The sequence below is a fragment of the Contarinia nasturtii genome, unplaced genomic scaffold (genome assembly GCF_009176525.2).
Source record: "Contarinia nasturtii isolate CC-2019 unplaced genomic scaffold, AAFC_CNas_1.1 Cnas_scaffold_1837, whole genome shotgun sequence".
Classification (NCBI taxonomy): Eukaryota; Metazoa; Arthropoda; class Insecta; order Diptera; family Cecidomyiidae; genus Contarinia; species Contarinia nasturtii.
Window position 1 is genome coordinate 18,994 of NW_022199168.1, and position 15,711 is coordinate 34,704.

Here is a 15,711-nt window from a genome sequence, read left to right on the forward strand (position 1 = left end):
CTATACACATTAAATTGAAGGAATTTGTATTTTGGGAATTTGTTTTTTTTTGTATATTTTTGTCCTTAAGCTTCATTAGATAAAAATCAGTGCCAAAATATAAAAATATAGAAATCAATAACATCAAAATGGGGTAAATAAATGTGAGCGCATATTTCGGTATATATTTTGCTTATAAATAAATCAGATTTCACAACTGCTTTGCTTGTTTAGGAACTGTATGATACATGTCCTACTTCATAATTCATATTATCTGACTATTTTTGTCAATATTATATAGATAATTTCTTCGAATTTGTCTCAAAGTTCTAAATTGAAATAGCTATACAGATAATAATAGAACGAATTAAAAACAAATGCATTTTCTATTGACTGATCATTTGTAATCGGTGACACCACTTTGGCCAAATGGGCCACCGGAAGATCTCATTAATTTCATTTTGTTCCATTGCATTGTGTGTTTGATGCGCATATGATTTCGAACCGAATTCGGATGTGCAAACCTTCTGCAGCACTCTAACACAGGGCACACAGGCGAATCTCGTGGATAATGCCGATCGAGATGTTGTCGAAATAGTCTAGGCTCTAACGGTACTTCACACAGAGGACATGGAACTAGATAACCGGTTAATAATTCAGTAGCTGATGCATGACGTGATCTAGATAGCAGAATGGAGGCTGACAAAAGATTGTTGCGTTGTTGATCACGGTACGAGACTGCATCGCTGTGAGATGCCTTATTGTAACTGACATTTTGTTGATTTGTCTTAGATGTATTTGACGAGGCCATTGATGACGGTGAATAACAGTCATCGTCATTCACTTCTTGTTTAACGATCCCATCGTTTGCCGGTGTAGTATTACAATCACGTTGCTGGCCTTGGTCATCATCTGCATTTAAATGTTGTTTGGTTGGGAAATTTTATTTTATGAATGAACATTTATTGTGGGTTTGTGTGTGTATTTTCAATTTACTATACAGAACGTTAACGTAAATTACACATCATCCTTGACTTGTTCGACCCTGATCTCATATTTTTGCATCAACTTATACACTTTCGAACTGATTTTTTATTCATTTGATAAAAATTGAATTTTGAAAATGCATTGTCTTTATTCATAGTTCATTCGAAAACCAATCATATATTCTTTGAAAAAACTGTAAAAGGATTTTGTAAAAAAAACTCGTCCAATTCGAAAGAAAAAGTAGTTTTGTCATTCAGTTCTAAAATTCGTTTTCCACTTCCGATTTGATTTTTCCCGACTTAATTTCAACATTTTTCATTTACAGGAAAAATGTTTAATGCTTTTATTAGATCACGGTCGTTTGAATTTCAAAAACAAAAAACTCAAATTCTGAAGCAATACATCATTCAGTGATACTTGCGTCTCAGATACCGAAAAAAAAAATTGGCTCTGAACAGTGTTATTCTAAATGAAGTTTTGCATCGACTCTTCAAGTCCTTTATTTAGACGATTTAGATAAATTGAAATAATTGTATATATGTACGTTATAGATCTATTTAATTAGAAATTAACAAATTTAAAAATACATAATAAATATATATTTTGTAAGAACAACGATAACAAACATACGGTGTGTAACAAAACGATAAAAAAATGAACAAAAAATAAAAAAAAGCCCAATTTAATATAAACTAAATATTAGAGTTGTTCTCTTTTGATATTCAATTTAATGCGCAAAAATATATTTTTAACGGCAGGGGTGGAACTCTCGAAATGTTATAACGTGTGTAAGCTTTCATCTCATTACGATATCATATTGAATTTTTCTCATGGGCATCACACCAGGCATGACACTTCACTCTATCGACCAAAGTCGCTCAAAATCTAATGGTTTCTATTCCTCGGCACGCCCAATCATCTTGTGAAGTCAGATTTTGAATTACTTTTCTTGTTTGAAAGTTATCGTGTTAACAAATTTTTGCGTACAGGGTACATGGTACAGAGTACAGGGTACGCACATACATTCGGACATCGAAAAAACGCTAGATTCTCGTTCCTTGGCTCAAAAACACCCAGAAAACACATTTTTGATGGGTTTTAATTTTTCGACCGATTCCAATACTTTATTTTGAATTATTGGATTAGATCGGGGAGTGTACTAGGTCTGCTATCCAGCAATATCCGTAGTTCCTCGTTGCTCAAGTCTGCAATACGCCCGATTGATGCCAAACTCCAGAAGGCACTGGATTCTCTTTTCAATAGAGACTGTACTACCACCACTGATTTACCGGTATATTCACCAGTAGTTCAGCACTACCTTTTTACGGTAGATGTCGTGGATATCGCATATCCAAGACACCAACCTACGCGAAGGCACTCTATTTAACGTGTGTCTGTGCTGAACCCATATCTTCGTTGTGCACACACACGGGACCGGCGGCTTTAAGTGCCCTCCGAAGCACTCCACAAGTATCAGACTTCTTTCAAACTTCGTCTCATTAAACCACCGATGATTCCTGAGCGAATCACGGTGGAAAAATACCGGCCGAAATTTGACCGAGAATCGAACTCGTGTCCTCACGTTCACAAGCCTGGCACGCTAACCACTGAGTTGAGGCACACTAGGTGTGTGCGGAAAAGTAAAACGCTAGATTCGTGTTCCCTGGCCCCAAAAACACCCAGAAAAAACATTTTTGATGGATGTCAAATTTTCGACCGATTCCAATACTTTACCTTACACACTAGGTGTGTGCGGAAAAGAAATAAAAAGGAACTTACATACGTAAGTCTAACTTTTCGGTACTGTTTTCAAATTTCTTTCTTTACCGAACGAATATTTATTTTCCGAAAGATATTGAACATTCACTGGTACAGTGCAGTACTAATTCAAAAGTAATAACTACCGAATTCTAATTTCTGAGAGCAGTAAAGTTTTTTGGACATTAAAAGACGCATGAAACTATGTATTTTGGCACGAAAATAAGATCCACAAGTTTTCATTGTGATTGACTGATGACGTTACTGCAAGCATACATTTTGCGAAGAAGGTCGATCAATTTCGAGAGAATAAAACACCCTAACTACATGACTTAATCACTATGGAAACTTGTGAATCTTATTTTATTCAAAACCTAATTTTATAGCAAAAACAGCGTCAGATTCGGTCTTCTCATGCCAAAAAACCTCCAAATACTCATTTTCAGAGCGTTTGAATGGATACCAATTTTACTTCAAAATGTGACTTCAGAGGGGAATAACCAAATCAATTTTTTTTCAAATGACACAATTTTTCTTATAACGAATTATGTAGCTCAACTATACTTGAACCGTAGTACAACGACTGATAGGTCCCATTAAGATGGTCTTAATGTCTAAGTACTGCACTACCAGTTCGGTAAAGAAAGAAATTTGGAAACGGTGCCGAAAAGTTAGACTTACGGATGTAAGTTCCTTTTTATTTTGAAGTTCTTTTGTTACTCGTGAGTTTTATAGGTTTTATTTAGAGGTGGCCTTGCTCTGTTGTTGCACCCACCATCAATTTCGATGAAAATAAAGATTTATGTTGAATAAAACTTTCAAAATTCTATTTTTTGTATTCAAAACTAAAAATGCAAATATATTTGATATAACAACCATTTTTATCAATTTTGCTAATGGATTTCGAAAATAACATACGTGATTTTTGCTGTCTATTTCGATTTATCACATGCTACACTCTTCGAGTTTGGCCAATATTATATATTCGTTGCGCGCTTACAACATAAGAAGAATAAGAGCAAATATTTGGAAAAGAAATGCGTTCTTTTTTATCAATCGCGCAAATGTAATTTCATTTTCTAAACATTGTTTTTCTTTCTTTTAGAAACGTGTATTTTCTTGCTGTCTATAACATTATACAATTAAGAATTGGGTGTGTTTTCAGCACAACATAACTACCGATAATGAATTGATTGCGATTGTGAAATATTTTCGAGCCGTCTTTTTGTCCCCACTTCCATGGTGTTCATTGAATGTCTAATGCGGTGAACGTGTACGTTTTTTTTTGTTCACATAAACTGAGTATTAAGTGTATATATGGTGTGTTTTCATGTAATTTGTTGAGCTATTAAAACAATATACCTAGTATCATCTTCAGGTATTCTTTGCACATTAATAATAAACACGGCTTCTCACTCGGTCTTTCTTTAATTCCACATAAATATTCGTATATTAAAACTTCAAGTTCGAGTTAAATCTATTGTTAGGGTAGCATAAGTCCTGTGAGTAGAACGTGAAGGATAATTATCAGTACATAGAAGTTCGAAAAACCAATCCCATAAAAACTAAATGCAACAACGAAAAAGGACTACATTTTACATTGTAGAAGTGTTCAAGAGAAAGAAAGACACACATACTCGTTTGTACTGTGCACGCACACAGACGCCGACATTAACAGATTTTTTTCAGAACCAGCTATAGCAGAGCTCTATAGGTTCGTAATAAGTATACTTATTATAAACTATAGTGCTGGGATCATCTAAGAAATGAATCGAAAATTATTTGTGTAAATAAAATTGATTTGAAATGTGGTGTGCGTTTTCGTACACACGCACTCTATATTTGCTCACTTTTTGCCCCTCCAACTCAAATTTCATTTGTAGTGCCATAATTCAATTTACTGATTTCATTCAAAGGATTGGTTCCATTCATCTTCTTTTTATGGCATTTCAACTAATCAGTTTTTACTTTTCCGCACACACCCAGTGTGTTAGATAAAGTATTGGAATCGGTAGATTAAATAACACCCATCAAAAATGTGTTTTCTGGGTGTTTTTGGGGCCATGGAACACGAATCTAGCGGTTTTTTGATGTCCGAATGTATGTGCGTACCCTGTACCCTGTACCATGTACCCTGTACCCTGTATGCTGTACGCAAAAATTTGTTAACACGATTCAAAATCTGACTTCACAGGATGATTGGGGGTGCCGAGGAATAGAAACCATCAGATTTTGAGCGACTTTGGTTGACAGAGTGAAGTGTCATGTCTGATGTGATGCCCATGGCCATCCATGGGAAAAATTCAATTTTTCTTCCAAAAGTGATATTTAATGTATACTTAAACACTCGAAAATGTGTATTGGAGGGTTTTCGGGTACGAGAAAACCGAATATGACGTTAGTTTTGCGATACAAATAACTTTCGACACACTTTTCATACAAAAATTTCAAAAAATTTGGATTTTTGTATGGAAGCCATGCCTGTATGATATCGTAATGAGATGAAACTTTGCACTGGTTATTTTTATCACACAAAACTAACATTCCGAGGGTTTGAAGACATTTCAATGCATATTAAGGGTACCTCCCGAACAAAATTTTGGATTTTTTGCTCAAAAACGAAATTTTGTATCGGAAGTACCCTTAATATGCATTGAAATTTCTTCAAACTTTCAGAATGTTACCTTCTTTTGAAAAAAATAACCTCTGCACAATTTCACATGATTACAATACTATATAGGCATGGCTGCGATACAAAAATTCCCATTTTTAGTAGTTTTTGTATGAAAAGTGCTTCGAAAATTATTTGTATCGTAAAACTAAAGTCAGATTCAGTTTTCTCTTGAATTCTTTGAGTAAAAGATTTGTAATAAATGCATGTTGTGGATCACAGTGCGGAAAAGTTCATCTTACGGATGTAAGACATTTTATTTTCCTGTATCTTGATTATATTACTGAATAAATTCCAATAACGAACAACGATAACGTGAAATACGTTTGAAGGAAATATAGATCAGAGCTGAGAAAGCAACAAACAAAAATACCCAGCGTGTAATTGTTACTTCTATGTTTAACGGAGCATTAGCATGCGATGAATTGTATGTTGTAAAAATGCTCACTGTTATAACTCATTGGCAATTGATGGTGTGTGATCGATGTGACTAGCCAGAAAACAAATTTTTAATGTTGGTTAGTACATTCTAACGTTGAAAAATGTAACGTTTTGGCCCATTCTGGTGGTCATTTCCGTGTCAAATGGAACGGAGATTATATGCAATATGCATAGTTCCCACGAATTCTAATGGAATGGATCCACTTGTTTCTTTCACTTCCAATAATATTTCATTTGACAACATAATGTGAACACAACCCAATTACGCGAAAAATGCATGAAATTTTTTGTAAAGGATCATTGGTTTGAATCGTTGTGGTTGTTCGGACAAATCCAACGTCAGATAGCAGCTTATCACAGTGATGCCGCACAATGGAATACCATTCATGAAATATTCCGTAACAATCCGAACTTTCAACAGCCAACAAACAATCGCCACGGAAAATAAACAGTTTTGCTCTTGTACCGTTCTGCGATTATCATTTGAAATGCGTGCGATTAGAAATGAGACATTTGTATGACAAATTGGCAAGCAAGCTAAAAGTGGTGCCCGGATTCCTGAATACTGATACCAACCGGCTAAATAAATACCCCGAAAAATACTACAGAGATCATGATCGAGATGGACTATGGAATTTGTTGTTCGACGTTGATAAAATCAACCAATTGGGCAAACGATCCAAACAATTCCATCATCAAATCGTGACCGATAGTGTTTCCGTATCGGCACTGTACACAAAACCAGAGCGGCCTGCAATGAAAATGTGCATTTACAGGCGGAAAATCTTGTGGGCAAAAAATACGTTATTGGCAAGGATCATCTGAAGACATATTCATTCGCGTAATTCAACATGAAAATTGGAACATTGAGTATCGCATCAAAATGCTACGAAAAGGAATGTCAGCATATGCTACGCGCAAATATTCACGACTGGATTTTGATCAATACATGAAGTGACTGCATTGAAGTCGAACCAAGTAAATGATAACATCGCCGTGACAGTGACCAACAACGAGCCGTCAATAACTATATTTGGTGCATCGGAGATGCCACCCAATCGGCCATTTGGTTTGAAGAGACGGAAAAGATGTCCAGAATCTCGGAAATTTTTGGTGAGAGTCAAGAAACTTGGCCATTCAGTGGTGAAAATGGAAGATGAATGGGGAACATCTTGTGATGTTTGTACATGCGCGAATTGCCAAGAACGATTTCCAGCGAACACAAAACCGCATCGATTCAAAGTGTGCTATGGTTGCAAAGCGAAACCGATTGCTGGACTACCGGACTCAGTCGCTAGTCTACCAGATATAATTGTAGCAACGGTTAGCAAACGTGCTTTGCAAAAGGGACGGAAGGAAATTAAGCTTCGAATTCGCAATGGCAATTATCAGGATGTGGCGAGAATACTTCGGAATGGGCGTTTAATATCAAAGGTTAATGTTACCTATAAAAATTGGCCATTAAATGTTCAGGATGATGTTGCTGCTCCACAGACTTATTGTTGCTGCAAAATGTATTATGCTCAAAGGTATGAATCAATTGAAAATAGAGTCTATTCATTGTTTAATGTTTTTGCTTCTAATTACACAGGACTTTTTCGGATGTATGGCGTACTAGTGCCTGATTCGTTGAGAAGACCACCAAACAATGTCAACTGACATCTTTTCGTTCGCTGATGATACCAAAATTTCAAAATGTATAACATCAGAAGATGACTGTATTCATCTTCAAAGGGATTTGGATCGTGTAGCAGATTACTATGGACGCAATTTATTAAAGTTAAATGTTAACAAAACAAAACTGATATCATATCATCGAGGATTACTGAAATATGAATATAATTACAACGTAGATGGCGTGCAAATTGAAAGAATTGAAGTATTGAAGGACTTGGGAGTATTGCTTGATGTGAAGATGAATTTCAAATCACACATCGAGCATGTTGTTGCTAAGGCAAAATCAAGATTGGCTTGGTTAAAATTCAACAGCAGGGATTTTGTCGACCCATGGACTTTAAAACGCCTTTACTTTACATTTATATTACCGATTATTGAGTATGGATCTGAAATATGGAATCCACACTACGAAAATATGTGTAAAAAAATAGAGTCAATACAAAAGCAATTTTTATTGTATGCACTGAGAAGAATGGCCTGGAACGATTTTAGACTGCCAAAATACGAACATAGACTACTATTTCTGCAAATGATTACTCTTGAGGAGAGACGCAAGATGGCGCAAGTGTCTTTTATTTTCAAAATTATTCACGGAGATTTAAAGTCAACTTATGTTTCAAACAGTATGAAATATTACGATCCAGCACATGATACCAGAGCAACACCACTATTTGATCTACCAATTAGGAGAACTGATTATACAAAATATGAGCCAATAAATTATATGCTTACAACATTCAACGAATTTTATACCAAAAAATTGCAAAACAGTGATAAAAATTTAATTGATTTAGAAGTAAATTTATCAACAGTAAAACTGAGAATAGAGAATTATTTAAAGCAAAGCAGATAAATACAAAAATTTGTTATGGATTATAGAAATTTTAAGCAGATGAAAAATTAATTTATGAAATTTATATTATTTACATGAGAGGAGCAATAATTTTACATTTTCTCTCTCAAAAATGCTTGATAAAAATCAAATTGTATTATATTATATATATTTAATTAAATTATTTTCAATAAACCACCAAGGCGAAGGAACGCTGTTCGGTGCAGTTATTATTATGAATTATATGCTTACGTCATTCAACGATTTTTATACCAAAAAAATGCCAAACAGTGATGAAAATATAATTGATTTAGAAGTTAATTTATCAACGATCAAACTGAGAATAGAAAATTATTTAAAGCAAAACAGATAAATACAAAAAATTATGGATTGTAGAAATTTTAAGCATTTAAAAAATATTATATGAAATTTATATTATTTACATGAGAGGAGCTATAATTTTTCATTTTTTCTCTCAAAAATGCTTGATAAAAATCAAATTGTATTATATTATTGTATATTTATTTAATGAAATTATTTTCAATAAACCACCAAGGCGAAGGAACGCTGTTCGGTGCAGTTATTATTATTATTAAAAAGACAAGCAGCAGCATTGAATCCATAAATTATCAACTAAAACAAATATTATAACGATTAGTTAGCTTAGCTAGGCTTGACGCCATTTGTGTTACACAAATCTTGTGGCCTTGTTGTGCGTTCATAAGAACAGTACAACGGTAGTACGGAGGGAAGGAGCCCGTAGGTGAGTAAACTTTTTAATTTAAAAAAATGAAATTTATATACAATTCAATTGATACTAATGATTGTCGTTTCTCTTTTCCATGTATTGTGTCCACACCTGAATGTTACGCTATGCCAACCGTAAAAATAACTGAAACTACACACAAATCCGGGTTCAAATTTGACCGTGAATTTGTGCCTGGCAATTTGCATTACAAATTGTTCATTGGGTTCTATTTGCTATAGCCCAACTATTGCTTGTCGTAAAAATAAATTTTATTTCAAGTTTCGTGTATGATTTGTTTTATAGATGCCGCCATGTTCGGCTCGATTACAATAATTCTTCATAATTTTTTATTCACAAGTTTTAAGCATCTAAATTATATCGAAAAGAAACATACAATTGTACACTTTTTGTTTGCTTCGCATATATTTTGTACAATAATTGTTAATATCTGCCAAACGAACGCTAAACTCTTAAAATCTCACGATGAAATCTCTGAAAAGGATTTTTTCGAGAAACGAGTGTTTTGATTAATTAAGAAAAACAATTGCTGTAATAACGCACATTTCATATTTTCTACTTTAATTTGAACGTGTTCACTTATGCCTTCGTGCCAACGATAAATTGCAAACGTCTTACCAGACGAACTGCCAGTATAAGAAGTTTTATTCGCGTACTTATTTTCTTTTTATTGTTGTAAATTGGTCATCAAAACGTCGACGTTCCCCGAAAAATAAAATCGACCAACAGAAACAATCGAAAAATAAAGAGTCTTACGGGAGTGAGACGAACTTTTCCGCACGCAGGTAGATGCGTATTTATAAAGCTAGTTCAAAATAATATTTGTTCTATTTTTCGAACCTTTCAAGCGGCGTAAAGTTCGACGCCAAAAATTATTTTCTGCATCGAAATATTCTTTAGTTTAATAGCAAAGGATTTTTCACAATTTCATGACGATCTCATTTGTATGACATTTTAAAGTATTCTATTTTCTAACAAAATAAAATATATAAAAATATGTCTGAAGTTAATTTTGGCGTGAATGATTTCTTTTTCTCGCAACCCCCAATTTCAAAAAATTGACCCCTCGAGGTCTGTGACTTCAATTATGTCAAAAAAATGTCATATTTGTAAATCTTACATATTTTTACATAACTTATAACAATAGCCAGTATCTCTTATGAATTTACACAAAAATCGAACCAACATAGCGGACAACGGACGACGTACGACGTACGACGTGGAACAGACCCACAATAACCATGTTCAAAAGGGCTTGAAATTTTATTCCATTGCAATACTCTCCCCTCACACACTAGCTGTGTGCGGAAAAGTTACACCGTTTCAATTATATAAATAATGTATTTTAAGCAAGCATATTTGCATGTGTAATTGTCGAAATTTGTGCACCAACAAACACGGCATAAATTGAACGAATAGACGGACATAGAGTTGTACAATACAAAACAAAATCAGAGTTTTTCCGAATAATTCCTTTTTACATTCCAACATACTGTTTTGAATGGCTCCAATTTTGGTTGTAAACACTAAACACATATTTCCATCAAATATATATTTTGTTAGATTGCTGTAAAATTTAGTTGTCCCTTTCTCAACGCTCATACATAGCTTCTACATGAACATGTTAATATTTTACCTTTCGAAGTGTTTACCAAGCGCTCATAATTCGATTCTTTTGATTGAATAAATTCAATCGGCAATATTCTAAGTTATATTCATGTATTGACTATTCAAGTTATTAGATATAATTTCTATCTTTTTTATTATCTTTCATCATTACTTATATATAGCTAATGAACTTTTCTGCTCTGAGATAGCTGTGAAATAGCTCGTATAAAATATAGAAAAAAGTAAGTTATCGTTGTGCGGTTATTTTGTTTTTGTTATCATCGTAGTCGTCGTTCTTTTCGTCTCCGCGACATGATATGCAATCCAAGTGATGCATGATAATTTTTGAGCACTTTCATATTCCTTTTTGTTTTTGTGCAATCAATTTTATATTCGATACACAATGTATTTGATTAATTAAATTACTCACTCCGCATGACACACTCACACGTTCGTGTCGATAAACATAATCGCATGTGGCACTCGCATGCATACATCGAAATCAAAATAAAAGCCATTTGAATGATTTTTTTAGTTTGTTAGGAGCTCGATAACGTTTACCACTACCTACAGAATGAAATACCATCGTTTCGTCTTTCTTGTGTGCATTGCTGTTTGATCAATTATGGATGCGGTTCATTCGTTCATTTATGCACAAAATTGAAATGGGGTAAAAAATAGCAGCTCGACTTCTTTGGCGTAACGATGTGATGAAAAGATTGGGTGGTGTGTACGTTAAAATTGTGTACCCGATTGGTTTACCTATTGCTCATCGATTTCACATTTTCTTTGAAAATCAAATCAAACTAATATCGAATTCAATGGATAAATTATTTCTAAAAGGTTTCATAAATTAACAGCAAATTTTCTCTACAGACCACTTTTTGTTGCATACAATCCACTTTTTACAATGGTTTCATTATAATTTTGTGGTATTTAAAATTACTTAAAACTACATTAGATTCTACTTGAGTGCACATCATCATCATAGATAGATCTGTTATAAACGTATCTTATACCCATATCATGTCATTGATATTCCCTTCACCATTTCTTCTATCACTTTTTTGTCAAGATAAAAATTACATAGAGATTATTAATAAACATCCTTCTTGAAAGTATTTTTGGCAAATGAAAAAAATATTTTTGAGTTAATCCTGCTACACATTTAACAAGTTTTATGTCTTACAGGATGTTTCATGCGCTAAATACTTTGTTTATCTCTAACAAGTTTTGTGTCTTACAGGATGTTTCATGCGCTAAATACTTTTACTTTTCCGCACACACCTAGTGTGTAAGGTGAAAGTATTCCAATGGGCCAAAATTTACGACACCTCAAAAACATGTTTTCTGTACGTTTCTGAGGTCAGAGACCATTCTGAGACCATTTTGAATCAGACCATTCTGAGCATGGTTGTTGTAGGTCGGTTCCACGTCGTACGTTGTATGTTGACTGCCGTACGTAAAATGTGTTCATCGATTATCTCAACCCACTGAAAATTTATTTAAAATCTAATTTTACATGATGATTGGGGATGGCGAGTAATAGAAATCATTAGAGTTTTAGTGACTTTGGTTGATGGACAAAAGTTTTTTGTCTGAAGATACCGGAAAGAATACAATATTCTTTCAAAAGTCATAATCCATGTATTCTTAAACACTCAAATATTGAGGGTTTTTTTGCCACGAGAAATTAGTTTTGCGATACAAATAATGTTCGACACACTTTTTATACAAAAGTCAGAATAAAATTGGATTTTTGTGTGGGAGCCATGCTTTTACGCTACCGTAATGACCTGAAACTATATTGCACCAGTTATATTTTTTCTCACACAAAAATAATATTCCGAGAGTTTGAAAAAATTTCAATGCATGTTAGGGGAACTTCCCATACAAAATTTTCATTTTTGAGCCAAAAATGTTGTATGAGGGTACCCTTATTTTTGATTGAAATTCCTTCAAAATCCCCGAATATTATTTTTTTATAAAAAAATAGCTATGCATGAAGGCATGGTTTCGATACAAAATTCCAAATTTTTTGTGACTTATGTATAAAAAGGGTTTCAAAAATAATTCTTACGCCAAAAATAACTTAAGACATATTTGTTTAGCATTTTGATAAAAAATAGAATACTTTCAATTGTCATGCAAAAAGGTTCATCATGAAAGTGTGAAAAATCTTTTGCGTGTACTACGTCGCCTGATAAGTCCCGGGACTAACTAAGAAAAACATTTTTTTTTGGCAAAATTCGACTTTATTTTTCAACATAATTTCCTTCAAGAGCGATACAATCAGTCCAACGCTTCTCTAACATTTCGACTCCCTTTGAAGAAAAACTAGGCAATTCGAACAAATACAAAGAAAACCAATAAAATACCAGAAAGTGAAAAATTCAGAGTATCGGAAAAACGTTAAAAAAACAGCAAGTGAACAAAAGGCCAACCCACAAAAAATACGAAACAGATTTAACAAAAACCATACATTCGGGGATAGTAATATATTATAAGGATATAATGCAGACATTAATAAATCGGAAGGAACATAAATATGAGCGGAATAAATGAAGGCCCCACTTTGCATTACAATCATTTGTTGGACTGTGTGTTCAATGAAAATACAAACGTAAAGTTGCGTTTACGAAATCCTCATTCCTTGGTCTGATAAAGAAAAAACTTGGCATTTTTATACAGATTAACAATTGATGTCGATACATGTTTCGCATTTCTTTCATTCACTGAGAAAAAAGCTCACAAAGCATTTTCATTTAAAACAAATTGACATACTACGTGACACAACAGTTAACGGCAATTCTTTTATAATATTTATCATTGATGACTGATAGTGCTGTTTATGGAAATCGACAACGAAACATGCATTATTTCAACTATTATTTCGTTTTTTCGATTCATACATGATTGTTTTAGAAAAAATTCTTCCCTTCAAAACAGACTGCAAACAATTTCTTTTTAAGTATATGTTTTTCAATTGCAGCCGATGTTTGTTTCCGTTTGAAATAATGAAGTTGAAAAAGACCATTCCGCAATTTCAATTCATCTACACGTATTTAAGCAAAAGGCTAATGAAGAGAGTATGAGTTGGCTTAAAGCCAACATGATTTTTTTGATTTAAAAAGCTGAATTTAACATTTTCTCTTGCAAAACGAATATAATTTGCGGACAATTCAGAATTTGTATATTATTTTGCTGGTATTATGCTCATTGTAATTGACTTTTGAGTCTCATTAAAGGCCAGAAGTATTGTATATATACCAGTTGTGGATTTCTGGAAAACAGGACTTGATATCAAATTCATTGTGTGTAAGATGTGCTTTCGCTTTTTTCTTGTTTTGTTTTTGTTTTCCACTCATTTCATACGTTAAATATATTATCAAAGTCTTTTGAACTTAATCATTTTAGCATTAAGGGCACGTTTTAACAATTTATCAGTATACACTGGTTTCAAACTGGCGAATCGTATTGAAGAAAGTTTTACGGTGTATTCATGATGCTCTCTCAACGATGCTGATCGATCATCAGATCTTTTGCCATACTCATACGTACATAACGTGTGGCGTGCTCAAATAATATAACTCATACGTATAAATGTTATTAAAAATGAATTTTTCGTCATTACCGAGAGCTGTAAACGGTAATGTTGGCATATATAAATGACAATAGCCCATGCACACCGGCACCAGATGTTATATATGTGTATTGTTCGTGTCAACCATATTGAGTATTACATGGTATATCGCGATTCGGGTACACGTTTGCCACAAATAAAAAATTATGTTTTGATGCATGAATATCAAAGTAAAAAACGAAAAGGAGCAAGGTGTACCAAGTAAAATGCAAGCAATTTATTTGAAATAAGTACCGGCGTTAGCACATCGGAAGCACATGAATAGAATTTGCACGACTGTATCTTTCCATCAAATAGCAAAATACTTATATAAAAACAAGTAAGCGTCCATATTTTTCGCATAATTTGCTAAGAAAAAAAATCCTGATGTTGAAACAATATACAATGGCATAGATCGGGCGAGAGCGGCAAACTTTATTGGAATATTATTATTCGAATTACGTATTTATGGCATCACTTTCTGATTTATATGAAACGTTTATTGTTCGTTATTCGCCCATTCCATATTTTCTATTGGTTTCGCTCAGTTGTACTTACTTCATCCACAAATATATATAACGTGAAGGAGGCTCTGATGTGTTAATGCGATAAAAATGGGAGAAAAAATTCGTTTACTGAAACGATTTTTGTTTTTTTTAGACTAAATCCTCACTTATTTCGTATTGTTTCAACGCGATTTTGCCAGGTACTATTGAGATAATAGCGTTTTTATCACAACGCTTACGTTCTGCCTATATAGCAAGTTAATAGTCAAACCTATTTTCCTCCAGTGCATTTAATAAATCTCAAAATTTCTAGTCACATTTCCATGAGAGATGATATTTTTATATCATGGTTTACAATCAGTTACAGTCGTTAATCAAATTAAAATAATGTTTGAATTTCACTACAAATGTATTGAAAGTAGTCGAAAGACAGAGAGAGGTGATTTTGGGAGAAAAAGAACTTTCACCTGACAGCAGATGAATTGAAAATTAAATTTAGGAATTGTTTCAACTATCGGCCATGCGAAACATATGGTTTTTTCCTCTAATAGAAACATCTAATCATGTAGCAGTAGCTATAACTGAGATATATGTATTTATACCTTCGAAATCCACCGAACACATACAAGAACAGTGACGAACCGGAACGAACAAGCTTAGGTCGAAATAGATTTCAAATTGTAATATTGGTAGGGTTCTTTTTGAATTTGAATAGACTCAAAACTAAATGAAAATGAATTAATGCTCCACAGTTTCGGCACTTCTGACTATGTGCAATTACTTAAAGGAACTTTGGCAAATGTGTATTTCAAAACAAAAAAGACCCTCATCTACATATTCCAAACTTCATATTCTACCAGACTC

The 15,711-nt window shown here is 33.5% G+C and overlaps 1 protein-coding gene across 5 annotated transcripts in view; it reads right to left on the reverse strand.

Annotated features, from left to right (window-relative positions):
- Positions 1–15,711, reverse strand: part of LOC116347356 (protein abrupt) — a 32,571-nt gene that overhangs the window by 3,070 nt on the left and 13,790 nt on the right. Inside the window, exon 6 of one of the 5 annotated variants that reach the window (XM_031777928.1) lies at positions 103–891. The exons of the other annotated variants lie outside the window; for them this stretch is intronic. Coding sequence (XP_031633788.1) covers positions 377–891 — 515 coding nt within the window. The 3' untranslated portion in view covers positions 103–376. Of the gene's footprint in view, positions 1–102; positions 892–15,711 lie in introns of those variants that run through there. 5 annotated transcript variants of the gene reach the window in all.